Source organism: Prionailurus bengalensis, chromosome C1, assembly GCF_016509475.1.
Source record: "Prionailurus bengalensis isolate Pbe53 chromosome C1, Fcat_Pben_1.1_paternal_pri, whole genome shotgun sequence".
Lineage (NCBI taxonomy): Eukaryota > Metazoa > Chordata > Mammalia > Carnivora > Felidae > Prionailurus > Prionailurus bengalensis.
Genome location: NC_057345.1, coordinates 211,387,311 through 211,412,281, shown reverse-complemented (window position 1 = coordinate 211,412,281; position 24,971 = coordinate 211,387,311). Strand labels below are relative to the sequence as shown.

The following is a 24,971-nucleotide window of genomic DNA, read 5'->3' as shown; positions in this document are numbered from 1 at the left end:
ATGCCGAGAGTCTTTGTCAGTGGCCAGAATTGTACCAATCCATTTTGGTAATACCGTTTTACGCTGATTAAAATGTGTAAATGGTGGCTTAACATACCTTGAATCAAAATGGAAAAGTCAATTATGGCTTATTAAAAACAGCTTGAGAAATAAAATAATTCATGGGTTCCACAGGAGAGAAAATGATAACATGTTAAAAGTTATCAGTAACATACTACATGAATATAATTTAGGATTCTCTCTTGTCTAGTACATTAAATACCTGCCGTCTTAATGAAGCCGCATCTACAACAGTCATGTCGTCCGAAGTTCCTTCAATTGTTGCATCTATGTGTGACATGCCATGCCTAGCAGATGAGACACAAAAATGCAATTTAATATTACAACAGAACTAAGAGTACCCGGGTAAGTCGCATCATGCGCTGGGCAATGCTCAAAGAACTGTTCAGAAGACTGATATTTAACAACAGGAATTACTAACATATTTTACCATCTGAATTGGTACTAACAAAGGAAAGCAGAGGAAGAAGCAAAAAGTATTTTGAGCAATGATTTAAGAGCTGCCACTCTGAAACAGAACAACGCATAATTCTTCCACAAACTTCTGTCCGTATGTAGCTCCACAGGAGTCCCTGTCGAGACTCACTGGCCGGGAACACTAACTTTAGCTAAAAAAAATAACATAGATTTTTTTTTTTTTTTAAATTTCTCCTCCTCTTCTCATTGCCTCTTACCATTTCTACTCTCTACTTATTTCTAATTACCTGTTCTCTACTGTGTCTCCCACAGAAACAATGATAAAATCACCTGAGGAAATCTTGTCACTGCATTCAGATCCAGAATTGGCTCAAAGATTAATCATTAAGGGGCTGTGTATAAAATAATACTGGAAAGCCACAAAGAACCACCCCAGGGAAAGCACATTAAAAAATACTTCTTTTTCGAATACAGTTACTTCTAAACGAGCACTGACTTTTAAATGCCTGGCAATAAACCTCTGAGAAACAAATACACACAAATGCTATGCTTCCCCTTTGCCTGGATTTCCACTTCTTAAGCTTATTTTAATTAACAGCTTAATTGAGACATAATTTACATACCATACAGTTCACCTCACGTGTTTATATCCTCGCTATTTTAATCCTGTATGGTTATTTCCCTAAAATGGCATAGTAACTTTCCCAAATGAGCAGAATCTAAATCAACTGAATTAAAAAGTCACTCCTTTGTCATCCAGAGAGAGTTGGCACATGGATTACATTATTCTAATCTTTCAAGCAAATCCCCGTTACAAAAAGCACATAACCACACGAAGGGGTATGAAGAAAATTATAGTTTTCGTCCAGGCACATTCAAGACAAGTCTACTCAGAAAATCCTGTTTCATATGCTGTTGAAAATAATCCAAAAATAATTTAATAAAGTATGTGGAACAGGATTTATTTTATAGTCATTCACTGTGTTCCCAGCCAGGGTCGTCATTCTGAACAGATGGTAACTGTACGTGTTGCAGTTTCAACGGCTGACGGTGCGTCCCAACTCTAGAACAATGTCTACGTGTTCCCTTTATCACTAAATGAACTGGCTTTCGCCTTTCACCACTCCTTTCTTCATCGCAAGAGGAAATATCCTCGGATACTGAGACTAACTGCGTCTGAGAAGTAAGCTTCTATGTGAGTAGAACTGTGAGTTTATAAATATCTGAGATAATTATTCTTTTGAAGATTCAGACCGAATTATTGCATGACTGGAGGAAAAAACACGGGTTGAAGATTCCTTTTCTCTACACTTTATCTCAAAATAAAACTTTTCGGGGCACCTGGGTGGCTCGGTTAAGTATCTTGACTTCAGCTCAGGTCATAATCTCACAGCTGGTGGGTTTGAGCCTCGTGTCGGGCTCTGTGCTGACAGCTCACAGCCTGGAGCCTGCTTCAGAGTCTGTGTCTCCCTCTCTCTGCTCCTCCCCTGCTTGTACTCTTGTCTCTCTCTCTCTCTCTCTCTCTCAAATAAAAATAAACATTAAAGAAAATAAAACTTCTATTTCCCTGAGATTGCCTATGAGATATAAACTGGGGGGACGAGAGGGGTGCCTGCGTGGCTCAATTGGTTAGGCGTCCGACCTTGGCTCAGGTCATGATCTCACGGTTCACAAGTTCGAGCCCCATGTTGGGCTCCGTGCTGACAGCTGAGAGCCTGCAGACTGCTTTGGATTCTGTGTCTCCCTCTCTCTGCCCTTTCCCTGCGCTCGCACGCCCTCTCTCTCTCTCTCTCAAAAATACATAAACATTAAAAAAAAATTTAAACTGGGGGGGGGGAGGGAGAAGCAATGGCTTCAAAGGTAAAGGAACCCCAGACTGAACGCAGAATGAAATATAAGTGATGGGAATTACTCACTTTAAATCCTAAATTAAATAAGGTGTTAAACAACTGTGAAGGAAATCTTCATTTGCAAAGAAATCTAAGGATATGGCAAAAGGCCGTACATATATAATTCAACTTACAATAGAAAAAAAACATTAAAAGAGCTATATAGATCAGATATAAAAAGCTGTATTTGTCAGAACTAAAATCTCTGTAAGAAATGTTAAGTCAGCTCACTGCCTGAAAGTTCTTTCAGGGAAAGAGAAAAGGATCACGAATTTCCAGTTCCAACTTCTGGGAAATATACAAAGGTAGTAAACTTACAATGGCCTGAACTGATACCGTGAAAGAAACCGGTGAGCAGAGGAGAGGGTAAGGCACCACTAAGGACACACTCTTCAATTCCTCTAACCTGAATGCAGTATTATTAAGAAACTGATGTTTCCCTCTTCTCCTGCCTAAAAATCAATGTGTCAGATTCCTCTCATCATAGAAATAATGCTGACAGTTTTAAGTCTACTGCCGTGGGTAAAATACACTTCTGCTTAAAATGAACAAAATCAGCTCTGAAAAAGTTACAGTTAACGGTATCTGCGAATACCAAGCAATTTTCTTTACCCCAGATGATGGGAAATGGGAATTTTGGCACCTCGGAACCTTAAGCATTCATATGTGCCAGTCTATCTGTCCTTGTGCATGCCAGGAAGGTATAATTACTGAGGCTAAGCATGTCTGAAGGAATGAAAACAAGAGGGAAAAGCTTAAATCAACAGATGATGAAAACTCTTTGAACTAAATTCCTTTTCTAAACGTTTAACTGTCTAGACTGTCGATGCTGATTTCCCCCAATTTAAGACGATGCCTTCTACACACGTTTATCTACACGTGGCGAATGCCACCCCAGGCAATTAACAAGAAAGGAAATGGTAGACAGAACCTCAGCCAACAATTAAAATGATGCACATAAAACAAGATTTAAGACGGCCTTTTCTGTGTTTCAGCGTGATCCTCGATAAGCTACCAAAACGGTATTTACATGAAATATCTCAGATGTGCACATGGTACCTTCACCACCAAGCATTCTTCTTCATAACTCTGGTTGGCAAACGTCCTGAACGATTAGACTCAGGGTTCTCAGAGAAAACCAGGATGTACTCAGAGAGGAAAACTGTGAGCAGTTCAAGCTAGAACACAAAGGCAAGGCTACTACATGCAAAATACAAAGGCAGTCAACTGTTTAGCCTGATAAGTACAAAGTCTCAAAATTTACCTGACGTTGTCATGATGAGGATTAGAAGTGGCGGCAGCAGACCCACCCCGCAACACGGGTCTAAGGCAGGTTTTTGCGGGAGAAGGCACAAGACAGAATCAGGAAACAGAGAAGTGATAAAATAAAAGCAAAAACAAGACAAAAACATGTCAAATAGGATTATATTGTATGTTGTGATACAATATAATATCTGTCAAATACTTTAAAGATCGTTGCAGGACATGCCCTCCCTTTTGATTTTCATAAATTTAAGGTTTTACCGCAGGTCAAGAACCAAGAGGAAACTCGTGTGACAAGACAGCACCCGCGTAAAACTTTTTTTTCCCTTTGGTGCTTATATTTTAATTTATGAAATTCAAGAGAGAGGACAATTCTGTCTAAAAAGCGTAATTTCCCTTTTCTCATCGGAAAGAAAAGATCACCCGAAACCCTGGAAGCGTGTCAGGAACTGGTGGGTAGCACCTGCAGGATCACGGCTGCCCATCTGGTGTCAGCTGCCCAGGTTAAGTCCCATTTCCCACGGCTCCTTCCCTCCCGCCTCACTCGTTGGAATCACGTCTCGTATCCTACTGTAGCTGCATCTCATTCAAACCTCGGCTCCCAGAAGCAAACCTGCAAGCCTGGGTTCTGGAGCTGAGGCCGTCAGAGGACGTCTAGGGTGTGGCACAGAAGCACAGCCAAACTGCGCGTCTCTTCCGGAGAGACCCCCCAGCAGCGGCACACTGGGCAGCTGGGAATAAAAGACTGCGCTAAACTGGAACACTTTGTGGGGACGGTCACCAGCCTCAGGACATACGCTGGTTCTAGAGGGCAGTGAGTGCTCCACCGAGGTGAGCAGTAACCCTTCCAATACCTTTCACTTTTAAAAATTGGAAGACAAAAACTCCCTGTGGTTTCTGGTCAATTGCCCAAAAAGCAATCAGCAGTAACTGGCGACCAGAGAAAGGAGGCTGAGCTACAGGGGCCATAGAAGGATTTTAAGAATTATTACATTGTATTTCAAGTGTCTCATTTTCTCAGTACTGGTCGGGTGTTGCCTGCATTGAAGTATCAAGGCAATGCTTAATTATAGTCAACGTTTAATATCAAATGAACTAGTTTTTTTCCGTTAAGTTGGTACAGCTGTAAAACTTTGGCTACAATACGAATCACTATTTCCTCCCAAGTTAATTTATATAAGACAATTTTCATGTTTAGCTTGTACGTTTCCCGGAGGCACAACTGGTGCTTAAAGAAATTTCGGGAGCCTACAGGATAAGGAATTCTGAGGCTGTGGGGGAGACGTTAGACTTCTATTGTGCTGGCTAAAGAACAGTGAGAAAGCACATAAGCCTGAAACAGGTTTTAAATCATCCCGTTCTGCTCCTATAATTAATTACTCTGTGGCATTAGGAAAACTTGCTTCACTGCAATCTTATAGCACGCTCGTCTGAGAATGCTTAAGTAAATGAAGCCGCTGCTGGGTGCTACTTAAAGCTTTTATTAAAGAATTCACGCTAATATGTTCAATATGGATCTGCCATAGTCAACATATGCCACCACAGAGATTTCCCTCCTATAATGCAGAGCCAGAAAATAGTACAGTTACCTTTCACAACGTATTTCATTTTGTCTTCTCACACTGGCAATTGACACATATAATATAAAAGTAAATTAGACAGGTATTTGGCAAAGTTAGAAACTTCATTCAAGTACCAGTTTCTACCATAAGTATGATTTAATACATTAAAAGAAATCTTTTCTAAGTCCGGTAATATGTTCAACAATAATAATTTTGTAACTAAAGAGGCAAAAGGGAAGGAGAGCCACGGCTCTCCAAGTTCTAGCATTAACTTGTATATTGACATTTTTGAGTAAATAAATGGTCTGACTTAATAAAATATGTGTCTCTTTAGTAAAAAAATAAAAAAGGAAACTGCTACAGTAAATAAACAGTAACATATTTATATGCATACTTGCAAAAATACAAATACAAATTAAAACACCATGGTTTCATATTCTATTCATTGAAAGCCAATATAATCTGCTCACGAAAAACTATATATAAAAAAAAAATCAAGCCCCTTCTAAAAATAAAACTTAAGCATGCTAAGCATGACTAATCTGTTGATATTTAAATAATGTTCTTAACATGGGAATTAAGTTTCTTTTTTTAAATGTGAATATTTTGCGTTGGAGAATGAAACACGGAGGTCTGGCAGATGTCAGGAGACACAAGTGTTTCCTGACCAGCCAAGGACTAAATCACAGCAACATTTTAAATTCAAAGAACACACCTATCTGAGGTGTTTGGGTACATTTCTGATTCCTCAATTTTCCAAATGCACAGCACTGACCCACGTGTATCAAGGATTTGATTTTGTCTTCATGTTGAGCTTGGTTTAAATCAAGTAAGTTCTCATCAGATGAGAAAACAAAAATATAGTACATAAACTTTCCCACAGTGTTCCTTAAATTGTTCTTCCATGAAGTAACTGTGAATCTGCATTTTTTAATAATAAGGCAGACAGTAAGTTCCTTTTTTTTCTTTCTTTCTGCTGATTAGTTCTGGCTTAATGTAACTGTACCTAAGGTAAAGGCATAAGACCAAAGATAGGGCATTACATGAGCATAACCACCAAAGCGTAATAAAATAGAAAGGAAAAAATGATGTACACAGCAAGGAACATAAAAGCACTTAAAACTTTATAAGCAGTATTACTGTAATAATCATGCAGGTAGAACATTATCCAAATTTCACATTCCTACTTCTTGTATCTGCAAAGTCATGCCAGACAGTTCTCTTGTAGAAATAAAAAATGATTTGGTACTTACAATTCTGATTAAATCTTGTTCAACATTTAGATCATAAGAGATTGAAATGTAATTTAAAAAAAAAAGGCAAGAAAAAAAAAAACCCTTTGAATAATGGAAGCATCCAATAAGACTAATAAGAATCTAACCCTCCAGGCTCCAAGGTAACATAACTAATGGTATGTATCCAGGAGCAAAAAATTATTAATACAATTACTTTATGAATTTTTAAAATCTCATTTAAGTAAGATAATTCCTTTCCAGAAAAAAACGGATTTTAAAGCTATCAATTTATGATAATTGAAAAATTAATAACTAAAAACTTCACTTAGGGCTCAATACAGTTTTTTGTAATAAAAGAATACAAAGTAAATTCTACATTAGTAAGATTTCTGATTTTCTATTTTTGAAGTTGAGGCAAAATTCTTTTCCATTAATGGGCAAGGACTGCTTTGTGAAGTCACAATTATTTAATCTATATAGAATTTATAAATATCTTCCTCACTCAGCTATTTTCACTGTTAATAGCATTTGATATGATATAATTCGACCTAATAATCTGGTCTCTTCTAAGGACCTACTGTAATTAAAAAGTGAAAGACGACACCTGGTGAAGAAGAAATCTACTTTAAGGAGGGAGGAGAAAAGAGGCCTTTGGGAATATCAGTTCTTAAATGCCAGGTACTTTATATTCAATGCCTTTTGAAGGACTTACCACGGTCCTAAATAAAGAATTTGAGGCCATTATTACCTAGATCTTAAATAAAGATGGTGGTGGGAATCTAGAAAACTAGATTATAGGTAATACTATTATAAACTAGGTAATACTATTATTGCCTGGTGTTTTTTTTTTTTTTTTAAACGGATGAAGAAAACGAGGCCCAGAGAAGCTAGACAACTTGCCCAAGGTCATTGTGCAGCTAGCTATTCAGTGGGGTGGGTCAACACTGAATCTGGCTGGCCCCCCGATTCCATGCTGCTTCTTACAGGCTCCAAATATTCTGAGGCAGTTCTAAACCTTTGGGGAGAGGGATGTATGTGTATATGCAAACACACACACACATATACATGAATATACATGTATATACATGTATGTATCATTTTCCCCTGCTATGAGCTTCCTCTTTTAAGCTCTTTCTGGTGCGGCTTTAAGTCGCTGGGCCCAAATGTATACCACTACATTAACGCGGGGCAGGCTTAGAAACACCAGTCGATGGTATGGACAAGTGCTCACGAAGTACAGTAAAATCTCTGAGACTTGCATGACGATCAAAAGCATTCAACAAGAAAGTCTGTTTGGACTGAGCCATAAGACATGTCAGTTCCTAAGGTAAGAAACAAGGTTTACTGGCAGGGCCAGCTTAACTTACGGGGGGAATTCTTCAAAAGTTAACAGTCTACTAAACTGTCGATGAAAATTCAAATGGTGACGCACAGAGTCACTAGATAAAATGTTTGGAGTTGACATGAAACGGACTCTGCCTTTCCCACACTATGCCAAAAAGCTCCCCCAATTTTATCTTTTAAAAAATACTATGTAGTAAAGAAGCAAGGGCACAAAATATCTGAAATAACAGCAAGGAAAAATCAAGCCCAAGTGTACTACTGACGATTTTACTGGGAGATGTCCAAAAGTGAGATACCTTATCAATCCTGAAAAATATCAGTATTATCAGAAAGACAACAGCATTTGGGGTTTTCAGTACAGGCCCAGAAATCCCTAGCTAGAAGGAAAGTAAACAAGTGTCCTAGCACCTACACTGACATTGTCTTGTCAGTTTGGCTTCGGCAGCCCAACCATCTTAGTATCGCAACGATGAAACCAAAAGACTCACTAAAGAAAATCAGTACGCTTCAGTCCAACAGCCTACACTCCATCCGACAGTATGCCTCAGCATATTCCAGTGGAGTCAAGTACTTAGGTCAACAGAGCCTTGGGGGAAAAAAAAAATCATTATACTTCCTGTTTCTAGTTACTAACTGAATACTCTCCCTGACTCAAGAGAAGCTAAGAGCATCTTGTGAAATGTGAATTTTGGACAATAATTTCGATTTAAAAGAAAGCAAAGCAGGTTGTTTTAAGCCACTGCATCTTAGGAAGAGATGAAGGTGCAAACACAAAAGGAAGACACCACAGTCCACTAACAAGGAGCCAAACGAAAAAAAAAAAAAAAGAAAAAGAAAAAAAGCAACACAGGCAGCGAGAGTCACTGATGGCCAGTCACCTGCGATTTTCATCCAGCACATCCAAGATCTGCTGGTAAGCCCTACGAGTGGAAGACTGGATAAGCGACAAAATGCCTCGAGCGGAGGGAAGATTAGCTCCACCTTCAGGTAATGTTTGGGGAAGACAGGCCCGGACCTGTTGGGGCGCCGGTGTCACACTGTTTCCGGGAGCACAGCAAGCGAAGAGAAAAACACGCAAGTCAGACTCTTATGAAACTTCAGCGGAGCAGTTTCCCCAAACACTTCGTCCTTTAAAAAATTACCTTCGTTGTCTTGCCCCTTTTCCCACCCTTCCCTCTCCCCCAGGAAAACAGTCAAAGCAAGCAAGTTCATCAACATATTAAATTGTTTAAAAAAAAAAAAACAGCTACAATGCAACGCCCGTGACCGTGCAGCCTTACACATCAAATTGAACAAACTGAATATGAGAGGCAACTTTGCAGCGGGAAGAGAACCACAGTGAGCAGTGTGTTCAACGCCGAGCTCTGGAGAAGCGGCATTCTTTAGTCGCCGTGTGTCTTCCCATCCAGCAAGTCACACGTCTAGCAACCGGCACTGCCCTGTGACTTACGGGTGGTGAGGAGATTAGGACAGAGAGTTCTGGGACACAGGTGTCAGGGTTCAAACACATGAATCACGAGTGATCCCACGAAAACGCCATTTCCAATCTTTCACAGAGACAATGAAGCGAGCTGAGGGTATGATGCGTAAATTTCAACCGAATTCAAGTTTCAGAAGGTTGCGACAAAAGCATTTTGATAGCTTCATTATGTTAAAGCACATGTTCTCTAGCTAAATGACTGAAACATAAAACCACTCCTGATTCTGTGCAGAGAGTGAACAGAGAGGCAAGACAGTTCTTAGATTACCCAGATGGATGTTAAGGCAGCATTTCTGGGCTTCCGGGTGACAGTAACCTTAATCACTCTTTCAGATGTAAGCTGAGAGTCACAATTTCTTTGGCTCCACTGCCAAGGCTTCTTAAAAGCTGAACATATTTGAATGAAACAATTTTATCGTTCGAACATCCACTCTTGAGCTTGGTGTATTTTCGGAGAGCTGTTTAATGTCAGCTGTGTGAGGTATTTAAGTGATACCAGGACTTGCTTGGCATCTGGTTTGTTACATGAAGAGGCTTTGTTGCAACAAAAGGACTGTGACCCTGGGATGTGGGCTCAAAACGTTTTCTCAATGTGAGGGCAAAACTACCTTGGGTTAAACCTCACTCTTGTGTATTTCACCCAAAAGAATGAAAGGTGGAGCAGTGAACAGCTGAAAAGAGAAAAATCTTTTATTTTGATTTATGTAAACTTTTCTAACTTAACATGCATTTTGTTTGGAAATCACAACATAAGTGGGATAACTGTTGAAAGGACTAACATGTGATATTATACCCAGAGTCCCTAGAACATTAAAAACAGGGATGCCTGGGTGGTTCCGTCAGTTAAGCATCTGACTCTTTTTTTCTCCCACGTTTTTTTATTTATTTTTAGGACAGAGAGAGACAGAGCATGAATGGGGGAGGGGCAGAGAGAGAGGGAGACACAGAATCGGAAACAGGCTCCAGGCTCCGAGCCATCAGCCCAGAGCCCGACGTGGGGCTCGAACTCACGGACCGCGAGATCGTGACCTGGCTGAAGTCAGACGCTCAACCGACTGCGCCACCCAGGCGCCCCAAAGCATCTGACTCTTGATCTTGACTCAGGTCATGATCTCACAGGTTCGGGAGTCTGAGGCCCACATCAGGTTCTGTCCTGGCAGCGTGAGCCTGCTTGGGATTCCCTTCCGCTCTCCCTCTCCCCCCACCCCCCAACCCCCCTCCAGCCCTGCTTGTTCCCTTTCTTTCAAAATAAACTTAAAAAAAAAGAAAGTCCACAATTTTGTGAATAACTGTGAATGTCTTAGTGACCCAAAGCAAGAAGTATTATAAATATGAAAACCCTGTTTTCCAGACTACTTAGAAGAGAAAGATCTAAGCCATATCTGTGCATATTGAGAAATTAATTTATCAGGGCTGATTCCCTACAGGAATTTGGCCTAATGCTGCCAAGATAAGAGCAAATTTTCAGGTACAGGCTCATGGATGATTACCCTAAACATCTGTCCAGAGATTCTGGAATATACATAAGCCAACTTACCAACCGACCCATGGTACTTGGCAAAACCCATACTGAGCATCCAAGAAGAATAAAAAAAAAAAAAAAAAAAAAAAAATCAGTGTTATCTGGGATACAAAGTCTAGGTACTAGCCTTGTATCAGAGTTCTTTAGGGAGCAGAGGGAAAACCTCAAGTTCTTGCTCTCTGTGAGACAGCAGACTGAATTCATGTCAGAAAAATGTCACCAGAGGCAGGAATGAAAATGTACTAGTTATGCATTACCGTAAACAAACAATCCAGCTTATACTCTTCCTGACAGAGGTCCAACAAACCTGGCTAAATTTACTTAGGAAAATTGTAAAAGACTAATCAGTACAGTATTTTGATGTAATTAAAATTTTTATCTTAGCATTTTGGGGCTTAAATCAAACACTTTGAGTACCATTCCGTATTAGTAAATAAATCAGCTACACACTAATGTGTTAAAATCTCTAACAATCACCATTTAGAATTATAATCCTAGAGCAATAATGGCAATAAACTAAATCCAAATCCAGGACAGAAGTATGATGGATTTTTTTGTCCACTAAAAACTAAAGAAGGGTTACTTCCTTTGAGAGAAAAGATTTTGTCAAGAACAGTAGGTACTGTTTGTTTAAAGTTCTCAAAGTGCAAGTACTTCCTGTCCATATACAGGAGATCAGTTGGTAATTTATCAAGTAGTCAAGCATAAACTAATTTCAGAATAACTGCAAAGAATTCTTGGGAGGGAATGCACAGAAGGTTGAGTTTTAAAACCGTCCAGGGGCACCTGGGTGGCTCAGGCAGTTAAGCATCTACTCGATTGCGGCTCTGGTCATGATCTCATGATTCCTGGGATCAAGCCCTGCATTGGGCTTTGTGCAGACACCGCAGAGCCTGCTTGGGATTCTCTCTCTGCCCCCAACCCCTTTTGCACGCACATGTGCACATGCTCTCTCTCAAAATAAGTAAATATTGACAATATTTTAAAAATTTAATGAAAAAGTGTGTAAGATCTCTAAGATTCTATGCATGATCATGTGAAAATTGGAATATGATAAAAAATGAAAAAAAACTTAAATGATCCTTAATTGTACCTTAAGAAAAAATATTTTATGTAGAAAAAGATGAAATTAAGCCTTTATCAATACTAGTAAAGATATTTATTTTATCAAAGACCAACATCAAAAGCATATTTGGACTTTTGGCGGTTTCTCAAAAGTTTTAAAGATTAGTAAGAAATTTAACTTTTCAGTATTTATATGGTAATCCTTCGCATAAACACCAAAAACAGAACAGAAACTATTTTTAAAACTGTTGAACACTTTGGGCAGTGTATGTATAGATGCAATGCCCTTGATTGTTAACTTTTATTTCCATCTATAGTTGCGCCAAACGATTAAATCACAAATGACCAAAGTTACCCTAATTAGAAGCAATGGATACTTCAGCCATTTTTCTTTTTTAAAGATTCAAGCAGCCTTGCAAAGCAAGCCTTCAAAGCAGCCTTTGGTTTTGGTTTACAAACAGACAAATTTAAGAACAGGAAAGAGTAAGCCCATTTTAGCAATCAGCCTGATGCTGGCTAGAATGTCCACCACTGGCATCAGCTGTGGAGGGAAACGGTGCTTTTAGGATTTTCATCTCTGTCCACTCATCCACCCAAACAAGGTGCAGTGACTTTTTGTTTTGACAAGGGAACTACTGTGAAAAGCAAAAAAGTCAACATACTGCCAAGGCACTGGGATTATTTAAGCAAATGTTATCTGATTAGTAATCTAATACAATTGCACTTTGACAATAAATTGATTCCTACTAATGTTATAAAACGGCAAAGCCTCAACTTCTTCTTTTGTAAAAGATTAGGAAATTCTGAGGACAGCTCTGATAGTTACCATATAATTTCACCAGGAATAGCTCTGCCTGATGCCTATATGAAATCCTACTGCATGAATGGGAAGTAAACAACACTAGCCAATGTCAGAACCAAAATTTAAACGAAAATTTACTTGTCATTATTAAGAGGTAAGTCCAGAGTCAAGTACCTCTCTCCCATGGACTTTCTCAAACTGTGAGGGTAACGTCTTTGGTGAGGCTCCAACCTCTTCCAGAAGACAGTAAAAGGTAAAATTGTGAAAAGAGCGAGAAAAAGATGTTCATGGAAACACAAAGTTTGTGCCCTTTCTCTTGAAACTTTAAATAGAAAACCTTAACTTGTTGCCACTGTCTAAGGCAACTTACTGGTTCCAAGAAGCACAATAAAAGAACCAGAAGAAGAAAAACATCACTGGTTGCCAGAGTGATTTCTGTTGCTTAAGAACCGCATCAGCTGCTGAGTTCCTGTACTATGCACTAAAATATCCCCACAACAGGCCAGTCACTCCTGCACCTTCTTTTGGTAGAAAGAGTAGGTTTAAATGATCTCAAAACATTCTCCCAAGCATAATTTTAATCTACGGAACTAAGAAAAACAAAAACAAAAACAAACCCTAAATGACAAACCACTCTTAGACTCCTCCTTCTGGATCAAAATAAGAAAGCAAGAAAAGATGGGTGCTAAAACTGAAAAAGTTGGGATCACTGAAGCTGGTTAAGTTGACTCTGTACAGAATTAATATGCCCACCAAAAAGCAAGGTAAATAAAATAAAAAATGATGCTTGGTTATTCCATTTTATTTTCACTATTACACTCCAAATCATACCTAACTTCCTTAATTGGTCTAGTTTTTTTTTTTTTTTCCTTAACAAAATGTGTAAAGGATAGTTTGAGAAATCCCAACACCAAGGAACTGAGAAGCCCAAACAGTACGAGCATTAGGGTATTATATGATAATTACTTGGCGAAATATTAGTACAACATAAGCCTGCAAAATTAAAACAACTCCCAGCTGTGAAAAGCAGAGCAGAGAAATTCTTACGTGTACTCCGGTGCAGAAATTGGTGCCTGGAACCTTGACATTTTATTTCTTGGGGCAGAATATGATCTGTGCCACCTTAAACAATAATTATGCTTCTTTTACATACTCGGCTTTCATAACACAAAGAAAAAGTGAGATACAAGTCTACTGGTCAGAATTCATTTTTGTGTCAATAGCTGACAATAATCGATTCTACTGTCTCTGGAAAGCGATTAAGAAAACGGAGGCCAGTGTTTCTGCTCCCATGTCTACATGCGCTTTTACTCTTAAAGCCAAGGAATAAACTAAAGTGGAGGCAGGCAAAGGTTCACGGACCATGACACATAATTAATTGTACATTACAAAGAAGAGACCAAAATAGGGGCGCCTGGGTGGCGCAGTCGGTTAAGCGTCCGACTTCAGCCAGGTCACGATCTCGCGGTCCGGGAGTTCGAGCCCCGCGTCAGGCTCTGGGCTGATGGCTCAGAGCCTGGAGCCTATTTCCGATTCTGTGTCTCCCTCTCTCTCTGCCCCTCCCCCATTCATGCTCTGTCTCTCTCTGTCCCAAAAATAAATAAACGTTGAAAAAAAAAATTAAAAAAAAAAAAAAAAAAAAAAAAGAAGAGACCAAAATAGGTGAAGACAGCAAGAATTTAATAATTACTTTAGTGGAAGTAAAATATTGCTGTTTTATAATAAATTAACAATTTCGTCCTTACTGCATCACTAACACCAAATATATGATAGTGCTCATTGTATAAAATTCCTAATGTTAATTAAACGTAGATTCTTAAAGATGAATTCAACTACAAATTTTTGAAATTAATAATGGAAGGGGAAGAAAAAGCCAGGTTACATTATTAACAAAAAGATGCTTAAGTAGGGGTGCCTGGGTGGCTCAGTTGGCATCTGACTCCTGACTGCAGTTCAGGTCATGATCTAATGGTTCATGAGATCGAGCCTTGCATGGGGCTCTGTGCTGACAGCACGGAGCATGCTTGGGGTTCTCTCTCAATATCTCAAAATAAATAAATATATATATTTTTAAAAAGATTCTCTTTAAGAGAAATGCTTAAGTATCTTACCAGAATATGGTAATATACATAATTACCATACAAAAAAGTATGGTTATGTAATCTAAGAATTTCACTATGAAAATGCAGAGTTAAATATTCATTCTATCTTTACTACCAAACATTAAAACATTTTTTGTTTTATTAAACATCTAGAAAGCGCCATTAAGGCGACTTAAATACAAAAGCAAGGATTAGTTGACTCTGCTAATCTTCTCTGTTATGAGGAACTTAGGTAACTGCAAAAATTCCTACAAACGAATTATCTACTCTAATAGTAGCCTCGTTAGGCTGGTTTTCATACATAATACAACTGTTTCCTTTCTCTTCAACCAAACTCAGCTACCAATAATTACACATTTTGTGGAAAAAAAGAAAAAAATAATGCTATACTAAAATAGACCTGTTTTTTATCTAATATGAAATTTCAAAGTAATTGAAGACCTGAGAGCCTGGGTGGCTCAGTCGGTTAAGTGTCCTACTTCGGGTCAGGTCATGATCTTGCGGTTCACGAGTTCGAGCCCCGCGTCAGTCTCTGTGCTGACAGCTCAGAGCCTGGAGCCGGCTTCAGATTCTGTGTGTGTGTGTCTCTCTCTCTGTCCCTCCCCCGTTTGTGCTCTCTCTTTCTCAAAAATAAATAAATATTAAAAAAATTCTTAAAAAAAAAAAAAGACCTAAATAATCAGCCACATCTTATATGAAGATATGTGGTTTATATGAAGAACGGAAAAGTTGATGAGAAACCTTTGCTGCCTTGAAAAAGATTACAAGTAGAAAATAACAAAAGCCCTTGATCATTCTGACAGGTGCTAAATCTCAAGAAGCCATCTTAGCCATAAACTATGTCGTCTTTTTTACCATTTGGGTAATATACTGGGAAATGTACTAGGAAAATGGATTTCACGGACCGGCTGCCATCACTGCCGGCCAGGCATCTCCAGGAAAACATATAATTACCATAAAAATTTTTATATTAATGGTTGAACTTGTCAGGTAAGTATTTTCGGAGGGAGATATATATTCATTTTAACCTACTGTCTACTTACATAACCCTCCAGAGTAACTATAGCTACTTAAGGACACATTTCAAGATTCCCCACGAAACGAAAACACGTCTAGTTCTCCTCCATGCCTAACACTAAAGAAGAAAGTTCCTACCCTATCAAAGCCCCTTCGGCATCTCTGTATTCTTCAGTCAGTGCCAAACTAGCACTTGATGTGGTCTGACACCAATGGATATTGTGCTGTGCTCCAGTTCACAGTACTGAGTACTCCAGTACGGTACTGAGCTCTAGTGCTCTTAAATATACGTTTAAGTGCTTTGCTTTTGTCCACATTGGCAAACTCCGAGAGAGACGCCCCATCTCCTGATCCTGTTGTAGTTCCCGGAGAGGCTAACATGATGCCTGGCATCAGATGTGGTTCGTGAACAAGGAGTTCATGAAAACTGACTGAAAATGTAAAGAAGAAGATACCTTAATTTACACAAGCAACCTAAATCATCTATTTAAAAATGCCACAATCACCAATGGATGTGAGACTTAAAATTCTGACCAGATTTTAAGGGGATATTGTATGTGTAAAAACCCACTAATTTTAATGAAACAACAACAAAAAACCATGTGCCTGATCTAAAACATCTCATAGTGGGGTAGCTTTGATCAGAAGACAGTAACATAGCCAAATGAGAAAGACAAGTTTACATGGCCTTTGAAACAACAGACTCGTATTTTTGGAAAATGAAATGGATCTAACAATTCGATGACTCAGTAGGCAGAGAGCTAAACAATAATCCTGGGAAGTAAAGCAATTCGCTTGCCTGTGCTTACACTGGTTACCACGGCTCAGTAGAAGCAGAATGGGGCGCCTGGGGGGCTCAGTCGGTTGGGCGTCTGACTTGGGCTCAGGTCATGATCTCACGGCTGGTGAGTTCGAGCCCCGTGTCAGGCAGGCTCTGTGCTCACCGCTCAGAGCCTGGAGCCTGCTTCTGATTCTGTCTCCCTCTCTCCCTGCCCCTCCCCCACTCATGCTCTGTCTGTCTCTCAAAAATAAACAAACATTAAAAAAATTTTTTTCAGTAGCTGAGCTGGAAGGGCTAGTTCACAATCTTATGACCAACTGAGTAACTTGAAAACAAAGACATTTGCTTCAAGTGTTTCCTTTTGGTTTTTTTGTTCCAATCTACACCCTAGGTAAACATTCCCGAAGGCTGCACAGAACTGAGCACTAACATTTATCAACTTTTCCTAAGTATACTTTATAGGCAATTCCCAAAATAAGTAAATCAGACTTTTAGAATTCTGTCATATGTGTAGAAGAGGGGAATGCTACTGGAAAACTCCCATGACGTATTTTAAGGCTCTAAAAATAACTGCAAAAATGGAAAACTGATGTAAATGTCAAACAGATTTCAAACATGTAAAAGCAAATTATTTACTTTTTTCTCAGGTTCTTAGGCACAAAATGCACACTTTTTCCTCTTTAAAAAACTATTTGAGAGTTAAGAAAAAAAGAAGTAACTTATGTAGAAAATGACAGGACACTGGATGTTGAAAACTTATGCAGGAGACACAGTTCCCCGTGTTGTACTCACATTGAGTCAGCTCTGAGCAGCTGTCCGTTTGGGCGAACGGCATTCTCACTCATGGAGCGCTCTCTTTTTAGCCTGCCAACTGCACGGATCTGTTCAGTTCGGCACAAAGAGGGGGAAAGGAACAGAAAAGACTGTCAGGAGCCTAGTAGAGCTACTTACCATCCAAAGAACCTCAGTCCAAGGCTATTCACAAAACTTACAATTTACAAAGAACACAGAACCAAGAATTGTTGCTAAACAGGAGTATTGAAAACAGGTTAAAAAAAACACAACCCTACTTATTATCATGCAGATAAACTTAGGAATGCTTATCTACCTCGTGAAAAGGTACTTCTGGTTTCTATTTAAGTATCCACATTACTTGGTAAGATTATATTTCCATTTACTATAATTTAAATAATACACTTCCATTAATTAAGAACACTTTACAACAGTTTTTAAAGGCACGTATTTTATAGGAAATGGGATGTACTTGTGTTACAAACAAATGTTCCAGGCTTCTGGGGCTAACACAAATTCAGATTTGGTTGGATATGTAAAAACTAGACTGAAAAAAAAGCTAACACTAGCTTAAAGTTTCCGGCATTCCAGAGACCTCCACAGTCTCCCACCCCACACACTCTTCTGACAAAATGTATCACTGACCTTTTCCATTAAGTGGTAGGATTTATGTTCCCTTCCTTTAAATTGGGTGGGCTGGTGACTGCTATAGAGATGATGCAATGTGGCTTCTGAGACTAGGTCATAAACAATAAGGCTTCTGACTTTCTGCTCTAGGCTGTTCAAGTTTGGAACCATGGCACCATGACGTGAAGGTGTCCAGGAGTCCCACAGAGAGGCCGTGGGTAGGTGCACCAGTCAGTGACCTTGGCTGGGCTGAGTCCCAGACAACAGGCTGTATGGACAGACGTGGGAGTAAGCCGGCAGAGGGCTGTAGACTCCAGCTGTGGAGTCGTCCCTAGCTTTGAGACTTCCTCGCTTAGACCCAGATATGGTAAAACAGAAACAAGCTCTCCCCACGATGCCTGCTGCACCTTCTTAACGCACAGAACCTGTGAGCAAAATGAAATTTTTGTTTTGTTTTAAGTCAGGGTGGTTTATTACACAGCAATAGAACAATGGTAATCACTAACTTTCCTGTTTGTTTAGGATCTTTTTTTTTTTTTAACTAGAAACAGCTATGGCAACTTCATGGTTTAAAAAAAAAAAGTAAACTTTACTGTAAAGGACAATTGGTATGTGAAGCAATGGACTTGAAAGTTAAGATTTTAAAAAATACAAATCAGTATTCAGTGATGCTTGTAAAAAAATCTTGGGAGTAGATAATCAGGTTTCAAGCACCTTCAATGGAGAATAAATCCTCATTTCATGCCAACAAAACTGAAAACCACAATACGCAGTGTATAATTTCAGAGAATGGTTTAGATCTGGTTATTGTTATGAACCATCGACCCACTCAAACAAAGGAAAAAAAAAAACACTTCTAACAACAGAAAAGGGGTCAGGGTGGAGCCTACTGGAAGAAAATTGAACCAAAAATAAGAAAATTGAACCAAAAATAAGTATTATGTTATTTTTAAAATGTATTTTTAAGATGTTTATTCATTTTTGACAGAGAGAGAGGGAGAGAGAGGGAGAGAGAGGGAGAGAGAGAGAGAGAAGAGGAAATGCAAGCAGGGGGAGAAGCAGAGAGAGAGGGGGACAGAGGATCCAAAGCAGGCTTCAAGCTGTCAGCATAGAGCCTGACGGGGGGCTCGAACTCCCGAACAGCAAGATCATGACCTGGGTGGAAGTCGGATCCTCAACAACTGAGCCACCCAGGGGCCCTGAAAAATGAGAACTGCTTTAGAGCTACATATCATATACACACATGGTACACCTCTATCTCCCTCCCACACACACCTCCACAACCAAGTACACTAAGCACACTTCATTCACAGAGAGCAGTACCGGGTTGATTGGCGAGGATCCCACTGAAACCTGCCTTCCTGCCCATGGCAAGGTTGCACCTGCCTTCCCTAGGGAACAGCCCTTCCAGGTTACAGTGATCAAGGTGAATTTCCTACTAAATCAGAACCATTCCTGCTGCTGTGCTATAAGAACTAAGATTAAGCAGGACAGGAAACGACAGAAGACAAACATTATGTCTATAATTTCAACACAGCCTGGAAACGAGAAGATCCTAAGTCTGTTATTTTCACCATTTGAAATATGATTTAAATAGAACTTCACAGGAACCCTAAGCTTGATATTACTGCCATATTGGGAAGAAAAGCAACTTCTCACAAAAGCATGTATCTGTTATGCCTTCGGATGTGACCAAATTGTATGCTGTAACTTTAACCAAAGTGCGTAGACACTGCCTGAGGTGATAAGGAACACTATCTTTGAACAATTTCCACATTTAGTTCAGTCATGGCGGTTGTTTCTTCAATCTAAGGCTTCTATTTTTAAAACTTAGGGTTTTCCCCCCCCAGCTTTATTGAGATCTAGTTGACAACTCAGGGCTCTTAAACCTCATTCAGAACCAACCAGCACGGATTACCCATTTAAAAACTTGTATTCACTCCTGGAGCTGAAAAGTAGCTTCCTAGCTTCAGGTAACTTCCTGGAGAGGTTAGGTCATAGGATCTTCTGTGCCTGGTAGTAAGGCTTCAAATTCCCTTAGTGTGCTTATAAATTCTGAACAAATGAATAAATGACTGTCCTCTAGGCCTTTGTTTGCTGGTTCTTTTAGTCCATTTAGAGCTGACTGCCCTTTTCAGAACCTGCTCAGAGGCCTTAGTATTTTCCCTGGTACTGATCTCTGTTTTAAAGTGACAGCTCAGAGACATGCATCTGTGAATTGTCATGGGATTTTTACTGGAGGAGGTGCAAGTACGTCGTGAGATGGGCTGAACCGTCCTCCCTCCCAAACAGGTTCACCGTGCAAGGTGTAAAATAATGAGGTTTGGAGAGAAGAGCTGAGATGGCGACTGAAGGTCATGGGACGTGTGCCCACAGTGAACAGAGCAGGCCTGGGCTAAGAGGGCCAAGAACAGTGGCCACACAAAGGATCTGAGTGCACTTCTCTGAACCGTCCACGGATGAATATGTATACGTATACACAATTAGGCAATTCTCACTTTTTCCCTCTTCTCTCCCTTTTGCTCCATTCTGCTCAGACCCAGGCCTCTTTCCACGGGAGGGAAAAGAAAAGGAAGCTAAGCAAACCGTCACGGAATGGTGATCAGTCCCACATTCAACAGCTTCCGAGCTAATACAGGACGCTTTTAAGTATTCACTGAGCGCCTAGGAGTCCTTCTCCATTTGTTTTGGGATGCGCCATTTGACTGGGTTACTCAGTACACTTCAGGTCAACTATGTTCTTTCACTTCCCAGCCTCAAGGTTGTCCTATCAGTTGAACTGGACCATCACATAGCACTGACAGCCACCTGCGATTTTAACAGACCTAGGGCTTTTGTGTTAACCCTCATGAAAGCTTCTTGGGCGGATGCTTTCCAAGTGTAATCCTGGATGAGGTTTGTTCTGGCTGGATGTGCCTTTCCTAGTCCCTGAGCTCCAGCTGTACACGTTGTATGTGGCTGCTATCAAATGCGGCATCCTGTGGATGCCATCTGATGACGGCTTGGACGTAGCTCCTTTTCTGAAAGCATTCATTGTCTTCGTTCTTCTTTTCTAAGACCAGGTCAGAGTTTATACAGGCCAACTGATTTTCCCCTCACAGGGCTTCTCTGACTCTTGACATTTCTTGGGTATGTTGGGGTTTAGTGCTTTTGCAAAGATTTACTGCAAAAATGGACGGCATTCTTCTACTTGTCTTTCTGGAAGTAGGAGTTGCCAATTCAGGCAAAAACTCTTACTACCTGTCATTAGTCCAATCTGTTTCCTCTTTCTACTTCAATGGCCTTCTCACAAAGCTCTTGCAATTATTACATTTGACCTTTTCTTTTTTTAAAAAAATGTTTATTTCTGAGAGAGAGAGAGAGCGCGCACACACATGCACATGCGCAAACAGGGGAGGGGCAGAGACAGAGGGAGACCCAGGATCCCAAGTGGGCTTTGCGCTGACTGGGCTTTGCGCTGACAGCACAGAGCCCAATGGGCTCCAACTCACAAACCGTGAGATCATGACTGAGCTGACGTCAGATTCTTAACTGACTGAGCCACCCAGGTGCCCCCACAGTTGATCTTTTCAAAGAATGTTGTTGTGACTGATAGGATATGTTGACAGAATCCATATCTGTGATGGGGTTACGCCTCTTCAAGGCAGCGTCAAGCCTTCTTAATTTTCCAACGCTTTTTCTTCATACGTCTTTCTGTTTGTTCTCTGGAAGATCTCCTCTTGCTGTCTCCCATTTGGACCCCGTTTTGAGGAGGGGTGCTGTTGGTGTCAAAGCCCCCTCCCTCCTCACTCACACTGCCTGATCAATGCTAAGAACACAGAGGACTGCCTTGACTTGGGTATTTTGCAGTTTGCTACCCAGATCAGTTTACTGCTCAGTTCCTTTATTAGTTTCTTACAGGAAGAATCATCAAAGCAGTGGTCTGTCCCACAGTTGCTTCCTAAGTACTGGGACCGATCAGGCATATTGAAAGGGTTCATCAATTTCCTCTCTATCAGCCAAGCCCCCAGGTTTTATAAACCCTGTCTGTGCTGGGGGATTATCCGCTTCACGCTTGAAGCCCTCTTGCATGGGTTCCCTTGGATTCTTCAAGCCAGTTTAAGAATTCAAGTGGTTACTTTCTGCAAACTTATCCCTCGTGTCAGATACATTTTAGACAATTTCTATAGCCTTCTATATAAGCCACCTTCTCATAGTCTCCTTTCTTGCCATAGGCCAATGGTTCTCAACTGGGGGTGATTCTTCCCCCAAGGGGACATTTGGCAATGACTAGAATTTTTCCCTTCTTTTTATTGTGATAAAGCACACATAACATAAAATTCGCCATTTGAAACTACAAGACAGTATACTTAATGGGCTCACAATGTGTAACCATCACCTCTACCCAGTCACAGAATATTTTTATCGTTTACTGTCATAATAAAAATCATTTATGATTTTTATCATATTCCCAGAAGGAAACCCTACAGTGATTAAGCAGTCATTCCCAATTCCCGCCCCCCCCCCCCCCCCCCCCGCCCCAATCCCCTGGCAACCACTGATCTGCTCTCTCTGTGGATTTGCCTCTCCTGGATACTTCATACAAGGGGACTCATAAAATTCCATGAAAGTGGAATTCATAAAATATGTGGCCTTTGCTGTCTGGCTTCTTTGATGAAGCATGATGTTTTCACGGTTCAACCATGTTACACAACGTGTATTTCATTCCTTATTACAGCTGAATAATATTCCACTATACGGATATACACTTGGTGTATGTATTCATCATTTGATGGACATTTGGGTTGTTTCCACCTTTTTGGCTATCAGATACACTGGTCTCTAATGGAGGATTCCACTGGTATCTAGCAGACAAAGATCAAGAATGCTGGTAACATTCTATAGTGCAAGAGGATAGCCTTCATCACAACAAAGAATTATCCAGTGCAAACGTCAACAGTGCCAAGGTTGAGAAACCTTGGCACGTGCTATAAAATGACTACTACAGAGTAAATGATTCAGGGGATCTCACTTGATAGATTCTGACTAGCATCCGAAGGAATCATCAACGTGATGAGCATTCAGGGCTTTAAAGCCCTCCTCTTTCAATCCATCTTCTAGAAGTAACTAGAACTCTGGTCCTTTCTCCTTTCCCTCTGGTCAAGAGGTTGACGGTCACGAGGGCTGCCTGACCTTTCTACGGACTCAGAGTACACATCATTACCTTTGCTCTCCTTTCAACAGGCAGCTGATACTGTCTCAGAAACTCCTCTCTCACACCTCAGGATTTGGCACCTGCCACACGATTTCAATTTTACAGCAACAGTATTTAAACGTTGTTAGAACATGTGCTAAACACACTACGTGCATTATACTCAATTCTCGTAATAATCTTAAGCACTTGGCATTATTCTGATCTTTCTTTTAGAGATGAGCCTTGGAGTTGTTTAATAATTTATCCAAGGTTATGTCATTAATAAGTAGCAAAGTCAGCCTTCAAAATCAGGTCTAATTCTCAGCTGAAGTTTTTCACTTCAATGCTATACACTTTGGACACTTATCACATGTGACTTAATATCACAATTATTGCAGGAGTAAACATCACCTAGGCTTAAAACCTAGGTCTACTGAGGGCAATTCTGGTAAACTTTGTTTCCTCACTCAATATAAAAGCAATCACTCAGGGGTGCCTGGGTGACCCAGTCAGTTAAGCATCTGACTCTTGGTTTCAGCTCAGGTCATGGTCTCACGGTTTGTGGGTTTGAGCCCCACGCTGGGCCCTGCAATGACAGCATGGAGCCTGCATGGGATTCTTCTCTCTTTCCCCATCTCTGCCTCTCCCTCTCTCTCTGCCATTCCTCTGCTTGTGTGTGCTCTTTTCCTCTCTCTCAAAGTATATAAATAAGCTTAAAAAAAAAAGAGTAATCACTCAGGAAAGTGCCTGACTTGTTTTCAATCACTTATTCTCACCAAGTGCACAGTAAGTATCTAAAATAGTGAGAACAGAAAGATCAAAAGGAAAACAAAACTTGAGAGTAGTAAAGGGAACGTTTCCCCCTGGTAGAATCCTCACTCCACGACGCTATTATCCAGGCAGTAATTTCCACTGGGCACTTTTGGGGGGCCAGGAAGCAGGGCCTCTCTCTTGTCTCACTTGATATTCATACCTTTCATTATTCTTTGCTATTAAGAACTTTGTATCGGGGAGGCTGGGTGGCTCAGTTGGTTAAACCTCTGACTTCAGCTCAGGTCAGGATCTCATGGTCCGTGAATTCAACCCCCGCATCGGGCTCTGTGCTGACAGCTCAGAGCCTGGAGCCTGCTTGGGATTCTGTGTCTCCTTCTTCTCTCTACCCCTCCCCCACTCACACTCTGTCTCTGTCTCTCAATAACGAATAATAAAAAAAAAAAGAACTTTGTATCTTCTGAGAATGTTGGGGTCTTTCCCTGCACTCATGCCACTATGCAGGAACTGTATCTCTCTGAAAAGGGTCTTACACAAAAGCTGAAAGAATGTTTGTTACATATAATTCTACAAGTATCTTAATGTCCTTCCACTGTGGGAACGCTCAAATGTAGTGCGTTGCACCAAGCACAAATCTAGAATGTCCAAACTGGCACCTGTGAGTATAATAATCTCAGTTACCTCAGGAGAAACTTTCAACCTAAGAAAAGGCCATACTTAGTACTAGGAAACTGTACTCCCTCCCCTGGGTCACATGGATACTTCACCCTCATTGGAAAGGACTAATATGAAAAATGACCACAGGCAATGCACAACACGAAAGTTCAGAAGCTACAATATAAAAGCTACAACTATAAATATCATCACAGAGAAGAAATTTTACAAGATTGGCCCTGAATCAATGGGAGAGGCAAGATCTAAACTTTGCTCCTAACAGCTTATTAAGTCCCTCCTGCCATATTCAGGTCAGCAGGGCTATTACTGTCGCAGGTACACCAGCTGGGTGGAGAAGTCTTAGCAAGCTGGGAGAACAGGTAATGCCAGGGAAAAAAAGAGCTTTCTTTCCCTA

General features: G+C 40.3%; 1 protein-coding gene across 17 annotated transcripts in view; it reads right to left on the bottom strand.

Moving 5' to 3' along the window:
* MFF (mitochondrial fission factor) overlaps window positions 1-24,971 on the bottom strand; it is a 35,555-nt gene that overhangs the window by 3,067 nt on the left and 7,517 nt on the right. For 4 of the 17 annotated variants that reach the window (XM_043578017.1, XM_043578022.1, XM_043578021.1 and 1 more), the window contains 6 exons: window positions 17,332-17,420; window positions 13,687-13,761; window positions 8,649-8,807; window positions 5,219-5,251; window positions 3,631-3,690; window positions 263-347 (listed from right to left, as the gene is read on the bottom strand). In XM_043578017.1, the coding sequence (XP_043433952.1) occupies window positions 263-347; window positions 3,631-3,690; window positions 5,219-5,251; window positions 8,649-8,807; window positions 13,687-13,761; window positions 17,332-17,420 (501 nt within the window). The remainder of the gene's footprint in view (window positions 1-262; window positions 348-3,630; window positions 3,691-5,218; window positions 5,252-8,648; window positions 8,808-13,686; window positions 13,762-17,331; window positions 17,421-24,971) is intronic. The other 13 variants (XM_043578019.1, XM_043578025.1, XM_043578018.1 and 10 more) reach the window with 7 other exon arrangements.